Source organism: Prenolepis imparis, unplaced genomic scaffold (assembly GCF_030444845.1).
Source record: "Prenolepis imparis isolate NDT839.2.m4 unplaced genomic scaffold, iyPreImpa1.0 SCAF_14, whole genome shotgun sequence".
NCBI classification, from domain to species: domain Eukaryota; kingdom Metazoa; phylum Arthropoda; class Insecta; order Hymenoptera; family Formicidae; genus Prenolepis; species Prenolepis imparis.
This window is the reverse complement of record NW_028141172.1, coordinates 3,695,882-3,711,995: the sequence shown is the minus strand read 5'-3', so window position 1 is coordinate 3,711,995 and position 16,114 is coordinate 3,695,882. Positions and strand designations below refer to the sequence as shown.

The 16,114-nt window shown below is 37.1% G+C and overlaps 1 protein-coding gene across 2 annotated transcripts in view; it reads left to right on the top strand.

Annotated features, from left to right (window-relative positions):
- Positions 1-16,114, top strand: part of Nlg-4 (neuroligin 4) — a 271,493-nt gene that overhangs the window by 203,178 nt on the left and 52,201 nt on the right. For both annotated transcript variants that reach the window (XM_083054024.1, XM_083054023.1), the window contains exon 9: positions 830-984. In XM_083054024.1, the coding sequence (XP_082910150.1) occupies positions 830-984 (155 nt within the window). The remainder of the gene's footprint in view (positions 1-829; positions 985-16,114) is intronic.

Below are 16,114 nucleotides of genomic sequence, written 5' to 3'. Positions count from 1 at the left end.
AAAAATGTACATGTATTGCGACAATGAGACACCCCTCGGAGGATATTAAAATTTATCTTAACCCTTTTCACCTTTTCATCAATATATAGGTACTTGAGTGCCAATTACATGTTCTTGACACATTGCACTGTGATAACTTTTTTTACAACAGCTGCTGGGCATCGAACATTCTTTTCCCTTATTTTAAAGGGTTTCCGAATACAAAGGCTCGTTTAACAAAGGACACATTTAAAGTAGCTTTGGGTAACCTTTCAATGAGAGTAGAGCTAATAACTGAAAGACCTATAGATTACGTGTTCATCTACAAATACTTTATCCGTCTTTTGAACCGAGGGTCAAACGTCAGCTAGAACGTTTCAGTTAGAACGTAATTCGCCGGAGAAATTGAATCGCATCTGACGTGTCCGCGATGATCGAGCTTGCGGATAAGCTCGCGCTGACGACGACGACGACGACGACGACCGTCGTCTCTAAATCCCTGGTTGATATTAAGCGGTATTTCTGATTTATAGTCGGCTCCCCGCGCAATTAAAGCGGACCAGGTGAAAAACGTCATCCATTTTTATCTATCGGCTGCGTAATCTATCGCGATTAATTTCAACACATACGGTTTGGCGCGCCTTCCCCTCCGCAATTAACATTAAGCTTCTCCATCTATCCTTATCATTCCACAATTTTCAATGATCAAATTTTTCTTCAAAAAAATTTTTCTACAAAATAAAAAATTTTTTACATCGAAAACTGATCATTTTTATAGCTCTTTTTAATTATTACGTTACAAAGAACGAAAAGAAAATACTTAATCTTATTCCCTTTGCTCTGTTTACAGAAGATGGGCTCGGTGCACGGCGAAGAACTTCCATTCGTCTTCGGGGCGCCGTTGTGGGTAGAAGGATTTGGCCATTTTCCGAAAAACTACACGAGACTGGAAGTGGCACTCTCGGAAAGTATCATGCAGTATTTCGCGAACTTTGTGAAAACCGGGTAAGTAGGTTATACGAAATTCAATCAATTCCCGATATCGATGATGGGGAGAGGAGACTCTTAGATTAATAGATATATAAGGGAGAACACGAAAATTCGAAGATTTTTAATAACGGATATCGCGAATATATATGCGCAACTTTGTTCGGGGCACGAAACGCGGCGGTTCTTTTTTTCCTTTTGTAACACTTATACTCGTCCCGAAAGCGAATTTTAATTTCCACTTGTGCGAATTGCATTTTTTTCGAAATCCACCTTTTTTCTTTCGGTTTGGCCGTCGCACTCTGCACGCACCACTTGCGGAATCAATTTGCGGTGGAAAAAAGAGCATCGAAAAGCGTCTAATTTTCCATATTCATGAGCCGCGCAGAAAGCTGCGCCTGGCAGAGAGAGAGAGAGATGTGAAAAGAGAGAGAGGGGACGCGTAAGAGGCGATCATATAGGGATGTGGAAAGCGACGTCCTTCGGTAGATTAGAGTTAAAATATTTTCGCGCACACTAATCGGAGCTTTTTACTCTTTCTTGAATCCTAGTTACGTAAAACCAGCGGACAAGTAGCAAAAATTGAAATTATTATTTCACGCGAAACGTGACTAATATCTTCGAAATGATAGCGGAATACGGAATGAAGAGAGAGTAAGTTTGCTATGCAGACGTTGTGCAGATACATTTATAATATTATACGCTACAACGTATTTATTAAGGTTTTTTATATACTCCTCATCTTGAATTTAATAAGCTCCTTGTATTTAATAAGCTCCTACGTAGCTAAGCATCATAAATGTCTTGAAGATCATTAAATGTTAGTATATTTAATTTAATACTTTGGAGAGAGAGAGAGAGAGAAAGAGATAGATATATAGATACAGGGTAATTAATGGGGAATATTATATTACTAATTATACGATATATGATATATATTTCTTAATTGAAAATGGAGGAAAAATTGGACGAAGCGTTCGTGTAAAAAAAAAATATGGAAAAAATATTCCAGCGCGTTCAAAATATTTTGTTGCCGTTTATGACGATTTTAGTATTACCTTTTTACGCAATATCAGAATCTACAAATATTTCACCTTGACAAACACGCGCGTATATATACGCGCGTATATGGTGCCTATTAGTGATACCATGAAAAAGCCACACCGGTAAAATATTTAAAAAATAGACATGAAATATTCATAAGCACAAACATAAATTCCCCAGAGTTTGCGATCAATAGCGCGTTTGTTTGCCGAAATTCTATTTTTATTGACCATTTGTTATTGCAAAATAAACGTGTTTCGCATTCCTGAGCTGTTTATTGCAACAGGAGGATCGATAAATAAATTAGAGAAAACCGATACACTGCAAAGCTTTGCAAACTTATGCTCCAAATGCTGTAAATTAGCGTTTAGTTATTGAGATCTTATTGAGTTTTGGATTAAGTTTTGATGCTCGAGAACTTTGAAGTCTTTGTGCTTTGGAGTTGTCGACATTCAATATTCCGTAAAATTTCGTCTTAGAAGCTTGTGAAATTTTTAACTATTTCAGTAATAAATTTCCATAATCTTCTTTAAATTTAAAAATTAGGATGCAACATTTTGATTTTCAGAATACAATGCGCTATTTGAATGACCATTATTTTTGAGAATTGAATTATTAAATTGTCGAAAACGTAAAATTTATGAACATTCTACAATTTTTTAATCTCGAATAATATAAAAATTGCACAAACATAAAACTTTAAAGCTCCAAAGAGTTCTTTAAAATTGCAAAAATCCGAGAAATCTTAAAATATTATATATAATATAATATATATAATTATATTCATATTTCCAGCCATATAAATCTTTCAAAGTTTACGGGGGAATCAGGGCAGGTTATTTCCGTAAAAAAGAGAGCTTGTTTAGGATTATTCAGGAAAACTCGGCATTATTGGACAAGTTGGTCCTGCGCACAAGGGAACGCCTCAAAATATAGTTATTATACAGCGACGCCATCGCGTATCGAGCCAGTTCTCGTATATTTACGCTCGCGTATGCGTGTGCATGTGTATGTGTGCGTGCACGTGACCCCCTCGAGGCCGCGAATGGAATATCGATGAAGGTGTGAGAAATATATTTTGAGCAGTAAAAATTCTCCAAGAGGCCTCGTCCTCGCTCGAGAGCCACGTTGCGATCTCTTCGGAGACCAAAGAAAATGGAACGTGTCTGCCACGCGGAACATTCTTTCATGAGGAAACAAGATTACGCTTTCCCCAGAATGGAAATAATACTTGGGGGATTATCAGAGACTCAGTGTCTTTGACTATCTTTCAACTGAATTTCAAACTAGATAGTTTCTCTTCATTCTTTTTTAAACGCATACACACGATCAGAGCAGCTAACAGCGAGAATATATTCTTCAGAATTTCTTTTATCTTAATTTTTAGAAAGTTTTACCACTGTAAAAGAATTGAAGAGGTTTGCTAGTCTATGTCAACCTTATATCCAATTTAATATCAAAAACAATAAGATCCAGTATTAAATCAGCATTAATTACGTAACTTAAGTGATTAACAGCGAAACAGCAACTATAGGAGAGCCAGCACCAATCGTAAGAAGATCGATACGTATATATTTGTTGCGGGGCATTTCTTGCAGCGAGTAAACACTGACCGAGGTCAATAAAGTACGATCGTTTCGCGGTAACGTGTATTTGGCGTATATCACATGCCTCCCCCCCGAACTAGACCCCGATTCGCACGCAAAAGAGAGACCTGGAATATCGATTCCCCCCCCCTTTTGCCCTTGTATCCGGCGATGCATCGTTCGAAGCGTATTTCACGTCCGCTCGGAGCATCGGCGAACATCGTCGGCTCGTTTCGGCGCGGGCTCTTGCATATTCATCGAAAGGACGAAGGGGTTAAACGAACTTTCGCATATGTCGCCAATAACTTCGTAGTTTCGCGGTAGACCTCCCTTCCACACGTGGCTTAACCCTCTCCCTCCCTCCCCCTTCATCCCCGGGACACAATGTGTATCGACACGCACGTGGCGTGTGTTCGGAAACAGGCAGACTAGGCATTCTATATGCGGGGAGGACACACACGCTCCGCTGATGGAGCACGTGGTGAAGATTTTTATCGGAAATTTACTCGGGACATTTTTTTCTATACCCACGCAAGACTAACAAGTGTCGTATAGGGTGAGCTCTCTTTGAGTTTTTTTTGCGTAGGATAATTTAAAATGATTATTAACGTGTTAATTTAAAGCGAAAGAATTTAAGGATTATGTTTGAGAATTGTCCACTTAGTTTTTTAGAATACCCTGTTTTAAAAAAAGGCGTCTAAGAGTGAAATTTAAGGACTGATATAGGATATTCCTAATTTATAAAAATTTGACCAAATAGTATTTATTTTTACATTAATAAACATTATTAGCAAGTAGGTATTAATGAAAATAATTTTTTTTTAATTTTATTAATTGGTTAAATAGAGGTGTTTTTACCATGAAACTTTTATATAAAATATTTTTTTTATATTTTAAGTGCTTTTTATATTTTAAGTGCTTTTTGAAAAAAGCAAAAAGCCATTCTATATATATGAGGGATGATTTCACTTCTTAAAATCATTTCTAGCTGTATAATCATATATGTTCAACAATGTGGCCATATAATGCTAAATGAACAGTCCGCATAAAAGGAACATACCATTTGCTAACAGAGAATATATTATTCTTAGTTTCAGAGGATATTCTAGAAACACTTAGGAATATCTGTGTTAGGAAGGATTTTATAATATATTCCCTTACTTCGAGAATATACTATTTTTTCGGTGTATCCCAAAATAGAAATACACGAGAGACGACATTATATTGATCCACTGGATAAAAGTTTTGTTCAACAACTCACACACACACGATAATGATAGTTTACTAACGAAATGATGTTTAGCGAAACGTTTTCTCTGTACAGTTAAACAGCGTTACGGTAAAGCTGTTATCCCGAAGTTGGAAGTCGCTAATCATATAATCCTTTGTAAGGTAACGGCCGTACTCCTTAAATCCCCGTTACGTTAACGCCCCGGTTTCCGACGTTGATTGTCGGAATTCCAACGTATTGATTCGGAATTCTCCGTCATGCTACTGGCATAACACCTTGCCGGGACATTCCCTGTATCGTATAGACGTCAACATGCGCGGGCACATCCTGTGCGCGATCACGCACAGAGCAACGTAGTTTGTCTCACGTAATTCCTGTATGTGTACGTGACCGTGTGTTTCTGAACCCGCACCTCGCAAAATTACTCGCATTGTATTATACATGTGCGCCGTGTTGGAGACGCGGGTTGACACCATCGACCGATCCGATTGGCTAATACGTGACGTCTCGGAGTTTGCAGTTTAGTTCGTAGTTAGTCGCGGGGGTGGAAAGATGGGGGAGAAAGGGGGTAAGTCGCGAGACGGATGTCGACAAATTCGTAGAAACGCTCAACTGCGACACGTCGCTTCCTTTCGGATGGATATGTAGCTCTCGATGTGTAAGAGATCCTCATGCAAGATTCCGTGTATAAGAGACTTATACTTGCAGTAGCGTTACCTAATTTATGGTTATATACCTCTCAAAATTATTCATTCACAAAAGGATTAAGACTATTTATAACAGATCAGACTGAAATAAAAAAATAGAGAGAGTAAGAAGAGAGAGAAAGATATGATTGTATATCTCTCTCTCTCTCTCTCTCTCTTCTTGCTCTCTCTACTTTTCTATTTTAACTTCAATCTGATCTGTTACAAATAGTCTTAATTCTTTTGTGAATGAATAATTTTTCTTCTTATTAATGTATGGATACCAATTTTATGTTTCCGACACTGTGACAATTTCTTTATAGCAGCAGCTGGACATTAAATATTCCTTTCCATTATATTTCAGAAGATTTCCTAGAATACAAAGACTCTTTGTATTTTATTTTAGGTAAAAAAAAAGTTTGACATATTTTTAACATTTTTAATGTACTGTTTTTCATGTCACAGATGTCAAAATATACAAGCTACTCGAATTTAAATAGAAAAGCATTTTATAACAAGATTGTTGAACCTAATTTCTGCACTTGGCTCTTATTAGTCTGTATCCATCTTGAATTTGTATTTTTGTATCAAATTTATTACATTTTTAACATTTAAGTTACTTTAGATTCATTAACAGAAGGATTAAACTGAATCAGTGAAAATGTCACATTTGAAAATCAGTGATATACTCACATTTTGCTCCGCCATCTGATATTTCACTGAAAAATCAGTCAACTAGCTGGTTCTTCTGAAAATCATTGAAAACTTTTTAGAAATTCTTGAACCCGTCTTTCTTTCGGGGGGACAATAGAAACTAATTGTTTTACTGTCATATTTCAATTTCGAATGAAGAAGAATGCAATTGAATTTTTGTAGCCAGACCCACGGGCGATTAAGCGCGTATAAGTGAGCCACGAAACAGCCAAATATCGCCTAACTTTAGATTCATTAACAGAAGGATTAAATTAAATCAGTGAAAATGTCACATTTGAAAATCAGTGATATACTCACACTTTGCTCCGCCATCTGATATTTCACTGAAAAATCAGCCAACTAGCTGGTTCTTCTGATAATCATTGAAAACTTATAACTAAAAAACTACTATTCTCCGTTCAAGAGAATAATATATAATCTTAAAGTATAATTTTTACAAATTCTTGAACCCGTCTTTCTTTCGGGGGGACAATAGAAACTAATTGTTTTACTGTCATATTTCAATTTCGAATGAAGAAGAATGCAATTGAATTTTTGTAGCCAGACCCACGGGCGATTAAGCGCGTATAAGTGAGCCACGAAATAGCCAAATATCGCCTAACTTTAGATTCATTAACAGAAGGATTAAATTAAATCAGTGAAAATGTCACATTTGAAAATCAGTGATATACTCACACTTTGCTCCGCCATCTGATATTTCACTGAAAAATCAGCCAACTAGCTGGTTCTTCTGATAATCATTGAAAACTTATAACTAAAAAACTACTATTCTCCGTTCAAGAGAATAATATATAATCTTAAAGTATAATTTTTACAAATTCTTGAACCCGTCTTTCTTTCGGGGGGACAATAGAAACTAATTGTTTTACTGTCATATTTCAATTTCGAATGAAGAAGAATGCAATTGAATTTTTGTAGCAAGACCCACGGGCGATTAAGCGTGTATAAGTGAACCACGAAACAGCCAAATGTCGCCTGTCATCCCCTCTCCTTCCTCGCCCCTTTCGCTATTAAAACGCAAACGAATAACGCGGCCGGTTGGTTCTCCGCGGCTTAAAAAAAAAAAAAAAAAATAATGCACGAGCAATGAAAACGAGCCGGTGATTTCGCCCGCGCGTCGACCCGGATTATAAATCATCACTCAAATGCTCATTTCGGCCGATGAGCGGCTCGGCACAAATGTGATTCAAAATAAACGTTAAAAGCCCGTTTCCGCCCCCTGGACCGCGTTTTATCGGTCGTTGAAACGCCGGATGTACGTGCATGTATATACAAAAAAGCAAATCTGCGTCAGTCGTCGCAGGAAATGCTGGCAAAATGATTCCCGTAAAATTTACCGCGCTTTCGCATTCCTGTCTCCCCTCAGTATCACGTGATTAAATTCTTCTCAAGATGCGAATGATTTACTTTCGCTCGATACTTTGGCAATTACTCGTGCAAGCACTTTTGATTTTATTTACAAAAATTTTTAAAAAAGATGTCCATGTCAATTATTTAATTTACAAACTTTTAAAAAATATACGTCAACACCATCAATAGTTTTATTAAATTTTGTTTGTTTTTTTTCGATGTGATGTACATTGTTAGCTTGAAAATTAAAATTTACTTTAAAACTGCTTTGAAAAATTGTGGGATTGTGTGTTTAAAAAAATTAATGTTTTACTCTTTTTTACTTTTCCAATTATTACGTAACTTAGCTACTAGAGAATCTGTAGGCTCTCAAACTTTTGATATATCGATAATCCCTGAACAGGTTCCTTGACGAGGGCGAAGGGGCTCCCAGATTTCGTATAAAGTTTGACGTTTCGAGACACCTTGCGTTTTCGAGACACGTGGAAGAAAATGTCTCCCGGTGGGTTTCTGAAAAGAAAACACTTTCAAACAAACTGATAGAGAAACGTCTTGTCCAACAAGGGAAGAACTGATTGCGACGTTGTTAGTTTACCGAACGTCGCCGCAATATTTTCGCAAAATTGTATTTTCCCTCTTGAAACGATAAAGTTATTTACCATCACGTACGATCGATTTTTATCTCAATAAGTAAGACAATAAATTTCGCTTATATTCGCCGCGAAATCTATAATCTTGAGGAACGAAACGCTCTTTTTATACTCTGTAGAAATTACAATTTTTTATGAAAGACAATAATTTCTGGATATAATCGAAGTTCTGAAAAATCTAAGACCCCAATGAATCGGAGTTGTATGTTTGCCGATTTTATAGAATGCAATGATTCAAAAACCTATACATCTCTCGGATCGTACTTGCAAAAGACTCGACTCAGTCAAGGGCAGAGCATCCTTCTTCGCAAGATCAAGACGTCTCCCTTTGAAAAGAAAGGGATCTCCGGGATCTGGGAGAGAAAAAAAAAGCGGATAGCAATCTGTATAGAGGTCCCGCGTTGTCTCTTTACGGAGCTTTGTACGATGTCAGACCAATCTACCACCGAGCGCAATCTCTACTCGAATGCCCTCTCCATTTCCATTATTGGTGAGGAGTTGCCTGGCACACACAATAGCGAAACGATTGCTCCATCTGCCACGTCCTCGGATCTACAGGGAGAGACCTGAGAAATGTGTATGCGTATACGTGTGTATGTCGTAAATGTCGGGTTTCTGTTTTAGGTTTGGTTGGGATAGGAATTTAATCATACATACACACGCGACGAAATTGCAAAACTCGCGCGAATTTACACGCGCTTTTATTAGTTCAATATATCCCCGCAACTTCTCGCGATAATTACCGGCAAAAATGTTTGCCGCGCATCGCTAATTACAAAGTGATAATAAATGAGGGAAATTGAGTTGCCGCCATATTTAATCAACGCGTGTGAGTTGGCGATTGGGAAAAATTCAACTGCCTTATTAACCGGTCGAACCCGAGATAAGCATTGATCATTATTTTCTATCGATTGTCCATTTTATTTGACCTTTTATTTGACCGACTCATTTCGGTCCCCTTTAAAATGGCGGTGCGAAAAAAGTCACGGCAGCAGTTGCTTTTTTATTTTGTTTTATTTTATTTTTTATAATCCAGCAATACGATGTCCAAACTGTCAAAATTGTCACCGCGCTGACAAATTTCTCTCTGTCATTCTTATAAAAACATAATTTAAATTAGCGTGTCACTTAATCCCCCTGTCTTTCTTGCCGTTACATTCCCCCGTGTTCGCTTTAACGCCAGTCAAATGCCACGTTGAACTGACACTAAAAAACACTCACGACACGTCCGTATAATTCGATGCGTAATCCTGTGTGACGTAATACTGTGCGGTAATCGCGATTAAACTCGAGTGATTAAATGCCGTAAATCTACTCCGACGGATGATCCGATAGATTTCGATGCCAGTACTACCTGTCCATAACAGCCGCGTAAACTGCAATCGATATTTCGCACTTCGCAATTAGTGTCGGACGTATAATGTCTGAAGCCATTAGATGGTCCAGTCAATCGCGCGCTGATTACTCCGCGTTTTTTCCAATTAAAAAAAAAAACGCATTTACAAATACGTAAAAAGCCCCAAAAAAGAAGCTTAACAAAATTTAAATGAATTTTTATTTTAATTTTGTTTTAGATTTTAATTTTAGATCTCGAATCTAGTTTTTTTCTAACTTTAAACTTAATGCGATCTCTTACATTCTAGAGTTGTTAGGTCTGTGTTTTTAAATTAGAAGTGTTTTAATTTTTTTAGTTTCTAATTAATTTCTATGTTTCTTGAAAAATATTATATTGACACTTAATTAAAATATGCAACATAAAAACTTTTGATCTGATTTTTCGCGAGCTAGATACAATAGTTCGTACATTTATTGGTCTAATATTTTTTCGGATAAGCCTGTGATTTTCTGTGAGGCCGAAAAAGAAGATTAACGAAATTGATCAAGAGCCTTGAATTATTTTTTAAATTCTAGACTTAAATCTATTTCTTTAAACTTTAAATTCGAATCAATCTCTTACATTCTAGAATTGTTATATATTTGTTTTAAAATTATAAATCTTTTAAATTTTTCTTTATTTTTAATTCCTAATTATTCTCCTATGTTTCTCAAAAAAGTGACATATTGACGCACAATTAAAGTGTAAAACTGCGTGTAAAAACTTTCGAAATCTCATTTCTCGCGAGGTAGATACAACAGTTGGTGCGTGCACGCATGTTTATTGGTTTAATATTTTCGGATAATGTCCTGTCATGTAATAATAGCGCGGCTCTCCGGAAATAACGGCGGCCATCGATCAACGTATTTATTATTATCGGGCAGCGAAGCGCAGTTTATCATAATTTTACAGCAAATAGAGCCGTCCGTACCATCACACGTCGTAATTCAGGCTTGACTGACACTAACTCCGCGGGATTATCTCTTCTGTTCACCTGAACTCCTGCATCCTGCGAGCCGATATCTATCTTTCGGAATGACTTTGAGGTTTAATCGGCGCTGCCGAAAGCCAATGATTAATGCATCGATACACGAAACAGTCAGTCTCTCTCTTTCTCTTTTTCACGCGAGAAATAAAGAAATTTACAACATCTCAGCTGAACCACACATTTATTTATTTTTTAAATATTTTTTACACTTCTCCTTTCTCCATTTGAAGTCGTATAAACCGCCTTGATAGAGATTAATTAACGGAACGATTGAGTACGGCGTATGCAAATTAATTAATATATCCCGGTTCTTCTTCCGGGATATAACCAAAACAGCAGTGTAACAGATTTGCAGCTATCGGCTCGCATAGCCGACGGCAAATAGATGAGTACAATGCAAGGGGGAGGGAGGGGGGGGGAAGCGAATGGTGTAAACAATAATTTAGCATAATCGTCGAGGACTAAACAGTACGACCGTCCAATAACCGCGAATGCGGCAATCGCAAACATTGCCCGATCTCGCCTCTCCTTCCCTCCTCGCACCCCTTTTGCACGCCCCAGCTACCCCTAAACTACAGCCACTGCCGTACTTTACTGTCGTAATCCGCGGGTAAACTCCACATAATGCAGACATACGCGGTAACGCGCCGTCGAAGCTGCCCTTAATGCCCTTTGGTCTATGGCTAAAGCCGCCGTAGCGGCAACGTTCATGTATTCTAATCCCCCTCTGAGCACCCAAGAAAGAGAGAACTCAAGATTCATAAATGCAAAACTAACCAACTCGCTTGACTGTCATGTACGTACGATCTAATCGAGGAAGTGGGAAAGTTGGATAGGGGGATGATGATACGGATTACATCGAGGGGTGTCTCACTGTCGCAATACATGTACATTTTTTCTGGAATTACTTCGCATTTACAATCCAGACAAGATTAAAACGTCTTAAAAAGTAAAAATAATGTTGTGTTTTTTTAATATATATTTTACTAAATATTATAATTTATATATGAAATCACACATTAATATTTGATATTTAATTTGTTCAGATCTAAATTAATTTTATTTGTATTTTGTGTGTGTTCAAATTTATACATATAAAAGAAATTTTTATTAAAAATGGTTTTTTAACTTGATTTTTAAAAATTTCTGAATTGTTTAATCACAAAGTTTAAAACAAGACGTTTTTTAAATTTATAATTGAGAACACGTAACTTTTTGTTATAATTTAATTATAATATAATATTTTAATTTAGGTGTTTCAACTAAATATTTGCAATATTAATTTTAAAAAATATTAATTTTAAATTTTCTGCATAATACATTGATATTATATGATTTATATACAATAATATCTCATAAATTTATTTTTCTTAGCATTTCTTTTTATAAACATTCTAGTTACATTTTTCTTACTAAATAAAACAGTACTAGTATTTAAATTATGTATTTTATTTTGAAAAAAGAATTAACATAATTACACGCATTTTTTATTAATTAGAATTATACGGCGCATTACATGGAATTACTTAAAATTCTCGGTAACTCGCAATACATGTACAAATTTTTGATGAGTGAGACACCCCTCGGATTACATCCATAATGTGTGAACAGAACTACCACTTCTTTTATTCGTCAGCCAATAAATTTCGAATAAGAACGTTAAGGATTATTCTTATGTAATTTGTATATTTGTATTTTATTTTATTCAGAATTTCGAAAATATAGTTATTCTGTGAAAAAAATCTTTATATAGACAGAACTATCGAGAGATATCTAGCTTTCAAAAAATTCTCTGACTGACTGATTATTTTTTTTATCGGCTTTGAGTAAATTCGCGCGATGAAACACTCAAAAATTTAATATTGTTATATTTGTTTATAAATTTATCAATATTAGTTTTACCTTTTCATAAATTTGATATTTTATTTATTTAACTCTGTCAATACATAATTTTTTACCCATCAAAAGTATGGATTACATCCATTTCTATATATGTGTGATATATAATATGCGAAAAAAATCTTCCTTTTATTTATTGGTCAGACAATAAATTCCGAAGAAAGATTAAGGTTTATTCTTGAATAATTTTTATATTTGCGTATTTTATTCAATATGTCAAAAATGTAGTTATTCTATATAAATTTTTATTTTTTTGATAGAATAAAACTATCGAAAGAAATATCTAGTTTTCAATAAATTCTTATTGACTGATGATTTATTTTATCAACTTTATAGAACTTCGAGATAAATAACTTAGAAATTCAACATTGTAATTAGTTTTTTATAAATTCAGTACTTTATTTATTTAAATTCAAGTGATGGAGAGATCTTTCTCACACATCTAAATGTTTTTGTTGTGAAAATACAATCCGATACGTTTAATTCCTTATGATAAATGATACATTTTGTTGTGCATATGTTTCTTTATGGCTCAGAGTATAGATCAAAGTTCTCTGTCGTCATGTTCTTTGAGAATTGAAAGCTTGCAACAGGTAAGATCGGTGGTTAGACACCCTTTCCTCTTCTCTTCCCTCTCCCTCTCTCTCTCTCTGTCTCTCAGTATGAATAATAGATAGATGGCAAAAACAAAAATAATAGAATAACGAACGCGAGGAACAGAGTGGCACGAGAGAAGAAAGACGACTCGATAAACAGCGAAAGAAAGCAGAAAATCTTGTAGTTCCGGTTTACATAAAACCCGGTTTTAAGCGTTTCCTACAATATATATGCTAATCTGTATTCCGCGAAATACGCGATCAATTCTTCCAGGCATTTTAACGCCACGTTTGTACTCCATTTAGACTTTTAATTAATCCGTAAGAAATTTACACAGAACAATCGAGTGCGTAAGTTTAGAGCTCACAATTGCTAAAAGCTACGATAAAATATCCATTTGAAAGTAAAGTATACCTTATCAATTATACGTCATTCTACTTTTACAAATTGCGAAATAAAAACTGTAGCAAACTTTTTTCTAAAATTTCAAATTATATATACCTCTTTCACGTACTAAAAGACACTTAAATTCGAACGACACTTTTGTCGATGTAGGAATTAAAATTGTGAAGATTTCGCGATAAACCAAACAACGACGTTGCCCAACTTATGATGGCGCTTCCACGTTCATTATTTAGATCGCCCAAATAATTGGTCGGGACAAACTTTCGACCCTATTACTAGCGTGGATCTCCAAACGTTGTTATTTACCGCGGTTCGCCGGAAACTTTTTAACCCTCATTCGACCCCCCGCGCGCTTCATCGGATTGGTGGTTCCTTTAAAAGTTCCTGTTATTTCGCGGCACGTTTCTCGTTCTCCAACTCGGTTTCGACGAATGAACAAAGTGGTAATTACACCCGTGTACTCGTTAACAGGATTTACCGAAACAAGAATAGTAACAATCGGCTTCGCACGAGAAGTTCGCGATGTAAAAGCATTATATTATATATAGACGTTGAAAATAGTGTATAACGAAAAATTATTATTCGTTTAAAAACTTGATCGGACTTTAGCTAGACGTATTTTACCTTCGAGCAGTAGAAATAAAAAAATGTATTATACATACTATTCTTTTATATTTGAAATTAAATATGAGACCCACGATATTTAATTTCTAGTTATTTAGATTCTGGGAATATCTGAATCTCACATGATATGAACTTCACAGATACTCGACGGTTGTTAAATTTTTGAAATTTTTTACATGGCTGAGGATGAGCAAATGGACTGGAATAATATTAAATAAGCATACTCTTAAAAAAAGAGAGAAAAAGAGAGAGAGAGAGAGAGAGAGAGAACATTATGTGTTTTACAGCACAATTTCCGGTTATTCGATAATACAACATTTTCGTTGAAGAGGAGAGGGCAAAATATAGGGGAAACTTGAACGATTTATCACACAAAGAATATAGAACAATCGAACGCCCAACCCTCTCGAGACAATTCGATAGCAAATAATCAGATCCGCTTTGTCAGTCGGATATACATATGTAATTCAATTATTGTGTCTTCCGCACGTTTGCAAAATATCGTACCTCTATATATCTATTATATCCCCCACACTATCCTCCACTCCCATCCCGCACCGCTTTTGTCGATGAGCCGCCGACTCACTCATGAATTCCGCCATGAAGCGTGTTGCTCGAGGCCGTAATCCAGATGGATTTGGAAATTCGCAGGAAGCATTGTGGTTCCTCCGAGGAAGGAAGAGCGTTATAACGACACGGTACGGCATTCCGGGGAGAGAGAGCACGGTCCATGATGCCGCTAATGCTCTCGTCCCCCTCTGCCCCCCTCCGCCCCCTCGCGCGCGCGCGTTTCGCAACCGCAAAACCTGCTCGCGTCTCGCTTGCGTAAGGGATGAGGGAAAAGGAGGAAGCGAAGGATGGAGGGAAGGGGGTAGAAAAGGGGTTGGGGGGCTCTACGGGGCGTGGGAGAAGAGACAGAGCTTAATTACGCACTACCTGGATATGCACGTTGGGTAAATTGCTATTAGTGGTTTCGGAGACACGTTAAAATGGTTACCACAGCAACGGCTTTCATTTCTGTCTCGATGACAAAGGGAAAGATGAAGAGCGATGAGCGTCGGGGTTTGAGCCCCCGCCGCGGGATTCATCGAATGCTCGTTTAGGTTTCGCTTATGTGCGTTTGTGTACATGCAAAAAAAATATGCGATCGCAAAAATGTATCTTGATTTCGAATAATCGTGAATTGTGATTTTAATTAATTTTCCAGCAAACTTATTTGCGGCCGAAAGCGATTCTGAGATTCTTCTTTCATAAGAGGGTGTTTAAGATTGAAAAACAAGGGGGATTTAAATGTCGAAATTTAAGGGCGTGATTTAATTTATTCAAGCATCTTTGACCAGATTTGCCTCATTAATCGATCGAGAGAGCGTAAACAGTTCGGAGGAAGAGAAGTACCTAAATCACGCGCAACTCTCTCTTGTACGCAATAAATCTCCCTTACTCAAGATCACGATCTCCCACTCTAAACTCGTGTTCGCGCAGGGGCACATCTCGAAGCTGAGATGATGATTAATAATGAGAGCGGAAAAAAGAGGAAGGAGACAGGTGAAGAGGAGGTTGTTTACCGAACGGTACATTTTTTATCCGCGTTAATACGAGACTACTTTTCGTATCGTCGTAACGAGAACGCGAGAAGAAGACAGGACGCGGAAAGAAGGGGGTAGAGGACGAGAAGGGGGGCAGAAGGATGGAAAGGGTGAGCCGACAGGGCAATGCATCAGCGGTTAATGAGCAAACTTTAATATTCTCCCGGACTAAAACCCACCACCTATCTTCCGCCGACCACGAGCCAGCCCCCTATGTTCCGGAACTTGAGAGAGAGAGAGAGCGAGAGAGGAGGAGAGGGTGTAGGGGGTGAGGTGACACGGCGAGCGCGATGCACACGACTGCCATAATTATTGTGCGCCGGCGGAAGAAGGGCGAAACAACGGCGTATATAAGCGGGGGGCGGAGGGGGAGAGGGTTGAAGAGCGTACGGGCTGCTGAAGGCTGGCGAGAA